The 12043-nt window shown below is 34.6% G+C and overlaps 1 protein-coding gene across 10 annotated transcripts in view; it reads left to right on the top strand.

Moving 5' to 3' along the window:
• Positions 1-12043, top strand: part of FAM19A5 (family with sequence similarity 19 member A5, C-C motif chemokine like) — a 509545-nt gene that overhangs the window by 224136 nt on the left and 273366 nt on the right. For all 10 annotated transcript variants that reach the window (XR_003527108.1, XR_003527112.1, XR_003527111.1 and 7 more), the window contains one exon: positions 9175-9324. Coding sequence is in view for 5 of the 10 variants with exons in the window: in XM_027639730.1 (XP_027495531.1) it covers positions 9175-9324 (150 nt within the window). In the remaining 5 variants the exon portion in view is untranslated. The remainder of the gene's footprint in view (positions 1-9174; positions 9325-12043) is intronic.

Here is a 12043-nt window from a genome sequence, read left to right as displayed (position 1 = left end):
CCCCAAATCTTCATTTGCAAAGCCCAGCCATGATGATGATGATAGTGTGAAGGATCTTGGCAAATTGCTTATATTCTGTGGTCAGTATGAAAAGCAATGCATTCTGAATAATTTTAACACATCCTTCTCTGAAGAATATCTGTATACATATATGTGTATGTGTTTATCCAAGTACACATTTTTTGTGTTTAGAAAACCTAACTGCAGTCTATTCTATGCTTTAGGAAATGCATTCCTTGGTAGTAGACCACGAGTAATAGTAAACTTAGTTCATGAAAATGCTGACTAAAACAGTGTCAGACCTCATTTTCATTCCTTTTTATTAAAGACCTTGAACTGAGGAAGTATTATTTATTAGGCATTCATTGGGAAATTGATGGTGTAATTAAACTTTTTATTAGCTAGTAAAACTGATAAGCAGTACATAGAAAGATGGACCTTGTTATAGAGGGAATAATAATAATAATAATAAGGTTAATTTAAAGTTTTTTAAAAGGTCATCAGTGTAAAGACTTTTACCTTCTATGGTATTAACACACACCTTGAGATTTTTCTTCTGTGAATAGTTTTGTTTGTGTTTATTTTGCAGCTACTAAGTCCAACGGAAAATGGATTTGTACACTTAAAATGTTTTCAGGTTTTCAGTAACTTGAGATTAATGGTACATCTAGTGTTAACATACATGATGTACTTTCTTTACCCTCTATATGGTATAGAGTTGAAATAATGGGTGTTGTGAGTGTGCAATGATTGAGCACTTAGTTGTGTAAATGGAAGGTATTGTTCCTGATAAATGGAACACAGGAAGAGATATTGTGTATGTCTCTAATCTTGAACCTTTTACTGATTTGTAAAGGTGGGTGGGATGACTGTAGTCCTTGTTCACTACACTGTCTTTGGGTAGCCTTGGATACATGAGCAACTTAAAACCTCTTTTTCTGACACCCTCCTCTGAGTTGTGCAGAAGAGAATCTTATCCCATAAATGGTTATCTTCTTGGAGGACTAGAAATAAGGATATAAAAATCATGGATTTCATCCATGAAAACTTTTAGTTTCGGCATGCACCTGTTTCATAAGTCATTTTGAGCAAAACAGATAAAAATGGAAAATGCAGCAGTGAAGCTGGCCCAGATAGAAAATCACTTCTCCAAGTCTGCAGAACATCTGAGAATAATAGCCAGCATACACATGCTTCTCTGTCACACTTGTGTAAAACACTGTTACCAGACAAACCTTTAAAATGAAAACTATCACTCAAATCCGTCACTTAAGGAGCCTGTCAAGTTCACTTCTTCAGGTTAGTGGTGAAGTTTGATATTATACTAAAAGAAAGGATATTTTTCTTTTGCATACTCTATCTGTCTTTTTTAGCTTTTACCTTGGTGATGTACCTGCAATAGCAGGGTTTGTGTGCTACATCTAGCCACATGTGCAGCATAGCACCTGAACCAGGGACTTCATTCCACCACACATTAAACATGTAGAAGCACATATCACTAAGGAATGTTACACTGCTCTCGTGTGATCAAAGATGAAAGTCTGAGAGCAAAGCAAAAAGAAACAGCAGACACAGCAGATGCATGCTATTCTGTTCTGCTCATTATGATGTGCTTGATTTGAGAACTCATGTGAGCACCCAGATTAGTGGAACCTATGCATCGTAAACTTCCCTTATGGCCACTGCAGAGAGACACACTACAAGAGATGCAAATTCTGCCTGTTGAATCTTTGGCCTGAGGATACTTTGCTCAAGATTCTCAGCATCAGACCCTGATTTGGATTCATCCTTAATATTTCTAATCCATGTCATGTATTATTCAGTGGGAATATTTCTTCTTGGGTGTAGTAAGACATTCAAAACTGTTGAAATTTGTTTCCTTCTTGGATATAGGTACTGTTCTACTTCTGCTGTACATTTTTCAATGTGTACTTTTGCTGTGTAACTAAGATAAGTTTATATTTCTCTGTGATTATGTGTGAGCTGTTGTACCTGTATGTTCTCAGCAAGTGCAGCATCACAAAGTGTGAGACAATATTTTAAATGGAGAATGTTTATGGACTTTCCATAAAAAAAAAAATGGCAAAATAATTATGCTAGCTACTATAACACTCTGTTATCTAGTGATTTCAGGGTAAGCTTGCCACTACACTAGATTAGAAAAAAAACCAACTAATCACAGTGTCATTACTAGAATGAAAATGGGTTTTTCTTTTGCCATAGTCTTTTGCAAAAAGGAAAGAACATTGTTACAGGCAGTAGTGAAAATAAATAGCGGTATTTTAAAGAAATTACTTAGATGTACTAAGAGGACAATGAGTTACTTAGTTTGATCACATTTTTCCTACGAAAAAGTCAGAAAATTTTCATAGTTTGTATTTTTTTATTCATTCGTAGGTATGAGTTAGCATATTAACAAGGCTGGATAGTGTTAGGTAGCTGTTGTTTTCAGCTTCTCACTTTGGCCTCCAAGTTTTTGAACCGTCCACAGGCATGGAGTAATGGATAGTAATGTTGCATAGGATATAACTTAGTACCTAGGGGATGATAATTAGACTTTAGGGTTATTTCTGTAGCTTAAGGACTGTCAAGAGGATTTAACAAAATAAAATTTCAGTATATTGTTTCTCCTTTCTTGCATGACCCTTACTGGACCAAATTGTACCCCAAGTCTGCCGTTGAACCCAGAATCTTGCAGTGCAGACCTTGATACTAGTAATAAGGGCATTTGTACGATGACTTTTTAAAGGCTGTGTTTCACATGTAAGTCCTTCTAGAATAACAATTAGGTAATTCTAGGATAACAGTTTGATTGTATAAAAGAAAACCTGGGAAGTTAAAAACACTGTTTACTTGAGTTGCTACATTATATCTACTTCTGCTATATGACTTTATCTGCATGTTCTTTCAAACTGATTTCATGCTCCCTGCAGTGACATATTTTGCTAACACAACAGACTTGTTCCTTCCTGACATACAGCTTCTGGCTCTAACAAATGTCAGTAGCTTTTTAGACAAACCTGTGCTTTTTATTCCTGTCTTTTTCAAGAGGAATATCAGCATCCCTTCAACAACATTTTTTCCCCTATGGCTATTCTGTTTGTTTTATAAACAGACTAGGTTTATTTTACATGTAAAGGCTGGTAAAGACATGGCAAAGGCATTTTTGGCATTTTTCTTCTTTCCTTTTCTTTCCTTTTTTTTTTTTAACAGTTTTAAATATTTTTAGGAAAGTAATAGAGTGACAATCACTTCCTGACTTATGCAAATAAGCAAAGCTTTGTTCAGTCTTGAATTCCTGCAGTTATTTCCTTTCTGTAACCAATCAAGGCCTCCAGAAGCAGTTAACTAACCGTGCATGAAGAGGAGTGAATGGGAGGCCCTTGAAGCTGCAGGTCCTTGGAGGAGCTCTGTGGAGCTGAGATTTACAGTTCATACTGACTTACACAGAGGCACAACTTAATTAAAGAAAAAGGACTCGAACACCTTGTCATTTCTACTTATTTTTGGTAGCATCTTTGTAAGGTCTAGTTTTAGATCACTTTTTAAGAATCTTGATGCAAACCAGCAGAAATTACTAGGCTGGAGGGGATATGTTAATAATATTCTTGAAATCAACATTAGTGGGATATATTTGGTTGATTTTTGTGTGAATAGACATTAAAAACTTTTCTCAAACATGAAAGCTGTGAATTCTGTTGCTGAAATGAGGGGTGCAAGGGTCACTGGCTCTTCTGGTGCTGCAGCTTGGTGGTTTTCCATGCTGGAAACCAGCAGTCTCCATGCTGGAATAAGCAAGATCCTTTCCAGGAGACCTGTCAGGGTCTGGCAGCCAGGGCAGCCCCTGTCCCAGGCACCAGTCACCTCCCCGGTGACAGGGACAGGCCAGGCAGGGCTCGTGGCTGGGCAGGGCAGGGCTGTGGGGGGCTGGAGATCGACCCTGCTGTAGTATCACTGGGATGGGGTTTGATGGCCTTGGGTGCTGGAGATGCCTTGCTTCCACATTTATTCATACATCCTTGCATTTTTGAGCTTTTTCTGGTCTATAATCTCCATTTGTACCAATGTTTGAGAATTGCATTTGGATACTGAAATATCAAAGTTTGTTTTTACTGAAATTTGATTTTACATTTATTTTTCTTTCTGTTAGGTTTTTAATAGTCAGATATAAAGGAAATTATTCTTAATTATATAACCAAATATTAAGCAATTACATGCAATAGCAGTATCAGGTGCAATAAGTTAGGGCATTAGTCTTATCTGGGAAAAAAGAAATCTCAAAATGGGCCCTGAATGTATCTTGAATCTCCACAGACTTGATTTTCTTTTCTGTGCAACTGTTTAGATTAGGATCTATCTTAATTAAAATTTACTGCTTATATCAGAATGGAAGAGCTGAAAACTATTTTCCTATCCTCCTAATGTCTGTACTGTTTATGTGCTTGAGATGGCTAAGTGGTAGTCTGAAAATTGCAATAAGATTAGTATTACTAGGGGGACATAATGTACTGTTTCATTGCAGTGGAACTCTGAAAAATATTTAAACTAACTCTTTAAAGGAGAAGTAATTCATCATACTTTTCCCTTGTTATTCATAAATTAGCTGGATTCTACAGTGAGTTTTCCTTCATAAAATGAGCACTAAAGCCACACCTTTTGAGACAAATTCCATTCTTTTATACCACTAAAATCCAAAATCACTCCCTTTAAGACAGAGAAGCTACAGAGGTCATACGTTAAGGTCGATTTTCATCAACTATAGCTCTGAAGCTGTAATGAAGTAAATGTATGGAAAGTTCTGGAAAAATTATACTGCCTTTTACTTTACTGGGCATCTGTGGGTTGCACCAATAGATTAGGATTTTCCAAATTAGTTACTTTTTGTTTCAGTGACATTGGTTCTGTCTTCTTCTACTGACAACATAATCATACCCTCAAGAAAAAAAGATAAAGAATATTTTAAACAGGTTGTCTAACTCAACTAGCATGAAAAATTGCTTTGTGCAGTCTTGCTACTTAAACAGCCACAATATTTATTTATTTCAATAAAAACATGCAAGGTCCTAAATGATATATGAAAGATTTTGGAAACAAATGCTTTCAATGTCCTTGACTTTAATAACAAGAAAGGGAAATAGTGTATTTCCATTACTTCATTCTATTAAAAATCTGAAATACCCTTGTATCACATAAGGTAAGAATTGAAACAATGTTCTTATTTGATAGTTATTCTCAAATTGTGCTGATTCATTTGAACAGCTTTTCCCCATACTGACTGAGCCAATTCTACTCTGTTACTTTAGATAAAATACGTTTTTTCGGGAGGGTTGTGGGAGTTGTTCTTTCTTTTTTTACGTTAGTTGGATTTCCAGAAATTTTGCTATTGTAGCTTAAAAGTGAGTGTGGTTCTTTGAGGCAAAACAATTCCTTGTCGTTAATCTCTCTCATTCTGAACTAAAATTGGAAAAGAAAAGGTAATCTGACTGTCTGAAATTGGATCATGTTCAGTGTAAGAGATCTTATTGCAGGACATTCTCCTTGAGGAAGGATATATAACAAAAAATTTCAAATTCCACTTAAACATATGCTTTTTATATTTTAAATTGAATTCTATTTAAATATTTGTTACTCAGGTTAATGTCAAACTGCAAATAATGAGTGACACTGAGTATTTAAGTTTCCCCTTATTTCAGTAGCATTTGTTGGTCCTAAGCTCTACTCAGGAGTTGGCATGGCTCTGTTGTCACAAAGACTTCAATATTGTAATAGAAAACTACTGAATGTATTCCTATGATCTGATTTTGAAACAACTCCTGCATTGTGTTCACTGACAAAAGAGTATCTGAATCTAGCCAAGAATTTTAATACCATCTAACTTAATGCATTTTGAACTAAAAGAGCTTGTGTTGCTAGGCATCAAATTGGTGATGCATGGAAAAATTGTTCACTGAAACTATAATATAAGCCTGCATGTACGAATCAAAAGTAGATTTTATGGATGAGCATGAAATCTAACCCCCTGGAAAGACCTATATATTTAGATCAAGCCTTACTTTCATTGTACCCACAGATACCATTAGTTCATAATTTGATTTTATTTCTTTAATTGAATTTTTGGTAAAGTCTTCAGTTTTTCAGTAATCATAAATTAAAAAAAAAATCTGTAACTTGCTTGATGTAGTCAATGTGGAATGTAGATTTTTGTATTCTATTAGAGAACAGAAATATTTTTATTCACAGAAAATTAAAATGTTATCCCAAGTACCAAAGTACAAATGTATTTACTATTTAAGGGTTTTACCTATGACAAATAATATCAAAGTCTTTCAATATCATTGCTCTTTCAGCAATGGCATATGGTTGACAGAGAGGTCTTAGTAATCAACATGAAAAATACCATTTACTTTTAAACTTTTCAATATCAAACTCTTTTATTTCAAGAATGTAAGTACTAAAGATCTTTTAAAAATATGGGTTTTTTTACCTTGAGACATCCTGAACATTTGCTAAATATATGTACCTATATTCACTGATTCCTACATACTTCATGGAAGTCTCACAAAGAGCAGTTTCAGGACTGATCGCAGTTGGATTTCATTTAGAAAAAAGCAAAAGAGGTTCTGTATACAGCAATTACTGTAAACAATTTCACGCTAAAAGCCAAAAACCCAGACCTGTTGTATTTAAAATGTTAGCATTTGAGCATTGTTTTTATTTTGGTTTACTTCGACTTGCATTTTTAATTCAGAATCCCGTGGCTTTCCTTTTTCCTGAAATAATTCCATATAGAAGCATTTGTGATTGTGGTGGTAGAGAGAGGGGAGAGATCAGCTGGCATTTTAAGAATGCAGTATAACACTAGAGAAGAGCATTAAAGAATCTGAAACTTTTCTCTGTTTAGTAGGTGACAACACAAAATCAAATAAATTGCCAAGGAGGTCTTAATTACTGGATTAAAATTATAAAATATTTATCAAGTATAAAATATTTTTTGTATATATCTTAAAAATTGCAAGAATAAAGAAATACCTACTCATTTACTTGGAAAACTGGATTATGGTAATTCTGTAGCAACCTTCATACTAGTAAAAAATGACATTTTTTTTCTTGGGAAAAAAATTTTAGACAAGGCTCCGAGTTCTCTGATGATGCTTGTCTTTTCTTCTGCCAAGATTATTTTGTTCAGGTTGGAAGGGGGTGAATTACTTTGTTTACTGCAAGTACACAAAGAAAATATAATGAAAATATGGAGTCTTTATGACTGTTTGTAGACTGTGGCTCTTATTCTCTCAGTTGGAAAAGCTCCAGTGAAACTCCACTCACTGCTGCCTTGAAATTTCTTCTCCGGTCTCAGGAGTGAAGTGGAGCGTGTTCCAAGGCTCTCAGTTGAACAGCCTTTTTTCATTACTATCTTTGAAAGAGGTCACTATGTTAACTTCCCTGAAAAGGAAAGGTATCCTAGTTTTTGTAACTCAGTACTTACAAGAAGCATATTCATTTTGTTCCATTATTTTGGACCTTATGTTTCCAGATTAAACTGTTAAAAAGCCAAAGTAGCATTCATGTTATCTAAGTAAGGTACTCCTGTAGACTTATCCTCTACCTACTGAAATGCAGAGAGTACATGCTTTACACCAAGATGACTCCATCCCTGGACATGGTCTTCCATAACCTTAAATATTACTTCTCATGCTTTACAGCCATCTAAAGCGAAGTAACACTGGATGTACACTGTGCTGCAGTGCTCAGTATACTTGAAATCTTAGCACCCTGCGACACAATCAACAGAAAATATTTATGTCATATATGTGGGATGAGCTACAATGTTTTTCTGTTCCGCACAATAAGCATCGTAAGCTACTTCTGAGAAGAATAGACTGGGTAAACTTGTATTCTGAATGAAAAAAATGCAACCTAGAGAAATAGCATTGTACTGTTAGACTTACAGACCATTCATATATGTTTCAGGGTTTTTTTGTTTGTTTTTGTTTTTTTGTTTGTTTGGTTTTGGTTTTGATGTCTATATAGATTTAGAATTTCTTCTTTTTGTCTCATAGGGTTTTTTCCAGTATTTCAGCTGCATAAAAATACTGTGACTAATATTTTAAACTGCATATTTTTTTTCTAAAAAGAATATTGCATTTGTTCACTTTTTTTTTTTTTTGTAAAAACAAAACATAGCAAGCTTGTGATTTGCAGATGTACTGTTGCACATGTTTATTGCTGCACCATAACCCCCAGAAATTACATGTCATACTAAGTGATAGCTGGGAGGCTTTTTCAGTCTTTCTGCACACTGTAATTCAATAATGTGTCTTTCTTGCATTTAAAAGGTAGTCTTTTGGTTTATGGTTTTATCAGAGGAAGTGCATAACTTTAAATGTATAGCATTTACTTCAGGCTAATATTCTTCACACAAGAATTTTTTGTGCTTTTTGTTTTACCTCTCATAGCATGGTCCAAATTCAGAATTAGGTGGTTTGTATTTCCTTAGTATTCAGGAAAAGATACATATATTGGAGAAGTCAATAAAAAATAAACAGTTACAGAGCTAAGGGTGCAGTATCATTTAAGTCATTTGGAGAATAGTTAAATAGTAAATTTGGTAAAAGAAAAAAAAAACTAAAAGAAAAAGAAACTAACAGCTACATCAAATATGAGTCAGGTAGAGAATTCAGTTTAGATGAAGCAAGAGCCAAAGGACTGACAGTTTAGCAAGCATGGACACACTTTGAAAGACTTTTTCCTTCAAAACCAACACACAAAGCAGTTAAGACCTCACTGTATTCATGGACATATGGGGAAGTTTTTATTTTCCATATACTTTATAATTTCTTTTCTGAAAGTACATAAAGAGCACACCATTTAAATTTCATTGCTGTAAAAGATTGTTCCTTTACTTAGCCAACGTAAGTAAAAGCAACCTGTGTAACCTCAACTCTCTGGCTTTTATGGAACAATAATCATTTTCTGACAGAACCAGTTTGCAGGGGTTTCATATGTCCACCACAAAGAAAAATTGTATGTCATCTCAGTTTTATTATATCCATCAGCTGGCTGCCCATTTGTTGTGGAGTGTCTGCTGTGACTTAGGGCCGTGACTCTATTCGGCTGTAATAGATTGCCTGTAGTGCATTCAGTGACTCTGGTACCTGTTGCTGGTTTGTTTTCCAGGTCAACTGGCTGCAGGTACATGTGAGATTGTTACTTTGGACAGAGATAGCAGTCAACCCCGAAGGACTATAGCCCGACAAACAGCTCGCTGTGCATGTAAAAAAGGACAGATTGCCGGTACAACAAGAGCAAGGCCAGCATGTGTTGATGGTAAGAAGCAAAAATCTATTCAATCAGTTTCTGCCAATACAAGAATGGTGTAAACTGGTACTGTCTCATATAAAAAAACCTCAACCAAACAAAAAAATACTCTAGGGAAGAAATTTTCATGTGCCCCAACTAGCAATGGCGATACCATTGAAATTGACCCAAAGAGTATTACTTACTAGTAGTATAGAGATTTCAATTACATTTTTTTAATTGGAAATTTTACTTTTGTTTTAGCTTGGTATGCAGTTGAATATTAAGGGTGTGGTGCTGTTATATTTGGTATCTGGTGATAGGATTAGCAGTGAAATGACATCCGTTTTCCCTCTACTTTTTATTCCTTATAACATTAAAAGAAATGCTGCAAAAGAACCTCAAGGGTCTTATGCCATGGGCAGGCTAATATGTGATATTTAATGCTGTTGAAGAAAACACTGATACTGTAGTTGGAATATAGTATCTGAATATACCTCACATGTCCAGCATTCCTTCTATCTTTTAAATAATATTCTGTAAGAATCACTGCAGATTCACTGATAGCATGCAGCTGGAAAACTGCTCACATACAGAGAGGTATGAAAATGTTTCACTTTGAAATCATTTTTTGAGACAAATGAAATTCTCTGTTACAGCTGTGTTAATAGTTGGACAATCTTCAAGATAGGTCTGCCTTGCAAGGCTTTTAGCAAGCATTCATATTTAAAATGAAATTGGAGACATATTGAAAACAGTGATGCAAAATTGTATGTTTTGATCTAGGCTCAGTTGACAAAAGTGAAAAAAAATAAAAAAGATGCTTATGTATAGAACTATAAGAAATTCATGGATTGCCTTTGAATACTGGCTGGTTTGAATCCACAGATAAAAATATTGCTGAGAACACCCTACTGTTGCCTCAGAATTTGATTGTACCAGTGATTATCAAAGACAGCTCAAAGGAGATTTCAGAGCCTACCCACAAAGCTAAATATAGAACATCATGCACATTCTATTTTTGCATTTTCCTTTCACTGTTTTTAGTACTCTGTAAGACAGTTTCTTAACTGTCTCTTTCGTAATATAATACTGTATCCAGTAATTCTTCTTTCCTGTTTTATTGTAAGATCATAAGATTTAATTGGTTAAGAAAGGAATGCTTTTACTGTGTCACTTATAGTTGTAACTTTAGGAAAAATACTTACTAGCAATAAAAAAATTCAACTTACATTTCTCATTTTAACACAAAGAAATTCTAAGGAGATAAAGAGTTTTGTACCAGCTGATGGGAACGAAACATAATTTTCCTTAGCCAGTTTTGGCCTATGGTGAGATTGATTTGCTGTAACTTGGGTATCCAAAGTTAGTTGTTAGTAACTCCAGTTTTCCTTTATACCCAGTGGAAAACAAAAGGCACCTTCTCAGAGTAATTTATCTCACCCTAAGTGCCTAAGATAAATCAGATAAATCGGAACTCTCTGGTACTCACTGTTTCTCTGTCATGGCTTAATAGACCTGTGAGTGTCTTAAGATGAATCATAGATAGCTGGAATGTACATGGCAGTAAGAAGACATGACTGCACCTCATCCTCCAATTACTATATTAGCTTATTTTCTGAGAATTTAAGGTTTGAGGTAATCTGATATTTAAAAATACTTTTTCCTTTTTTTATTTTTTTTTTTTGAGAACTCATTAAGAATAAGTCTCTTTCAAATTCTGCTTTTGCTGTCAATCTGCTTGATCATAATTTTTTGAAAACAGAGAACTGAATGACAGGATCTGTAGTTAGAGGTGGTGTAATCAGGGAAGGTTTTTTATGTGGTAGTCAACATTTGAAAAATAAGTGGAAAGTTCATAAGTTGAAAAACAGAACTTCCCCTTAACGTTTGTATCTAAATACTGTAATTAATTATTTTTTAAACTGACAAAGAATCATATGAAAATGTTGAGGGATAATGGGTACAAGTTACTCCTGGCGACATTAGAATTAGACACAAAATGATAATTTTTAAAAATGAGAACAATCAACCATGGAAATATTCTCCCCAGGGAAGTTGTGGTTTTCCTAGTGTTGGACACATAAGATTCAGTTGGACAGGGTGCAGGGCCATTTTGTCTAGACTGTGATTTTGCTTAGAAAAGTTGGACCAGATGATCCTTGAGGTCCCCTTCCAACCTGATATTCCATGATTCTATAACATAGTTCTAATAACATGATTCTTCATTATTTTGGGAAATGTTTATAGTTAAGATGTTGAACCCTTTGCTAGGAATGATTACTTCAAGATCTGTATGACATGCTACTTTACTTTCCTGGACACTGTTAGGGATGCTTTGTAATCAGAGCTCAGAAAGGTTGATGATACCTAGAACTGTATCAAACTCCCAGATTAAAATGAAGGGAAAAGTCAAGTCTGTGATCTGTAGGTTTTTGTCATGAATGAAGTTAAAAAAATAGTTTTACATGCCATCAACACAATAAGTGACAATGTGAGCACTTTTTTATGTCTCTAATCTTGTACTTGAAAGTAAAGCTGGCATCTAAATTGACCACTGACTGACAAGTGTCCATCTGTGAATCTACCAGGTCTGTAGTTTAAAGAATATATAGTGACTTTTCATTTCTAGAATTAAATGTTTCAGACACAACTACTTAATGCTTTATTCTGAACATGACATGAAAACAACATAAAATTATGTCTAAGAAAAGCTAGTTTTATCTCTGATATTAAGACAAATACAGCT

Source organism: Corapipo altera, unplaced genomic scaffold, assembly GCF_003945725.1.
Source record: "Corapipo altera isolate COAL_440 unplaced genomic scaffold, ASM394572v1 1b, whole genome shotgun sequence".
In the NCBI taxonomy this organism is placed as follows: Eukaryota; Metazoa; Chordata; class Aves; order Passeriformes; family Pipridae; genus Corapipo; species Corapipo altera.
This window is presented reverse-complemented; position numbering and strand designations above follow the sequence as displayed.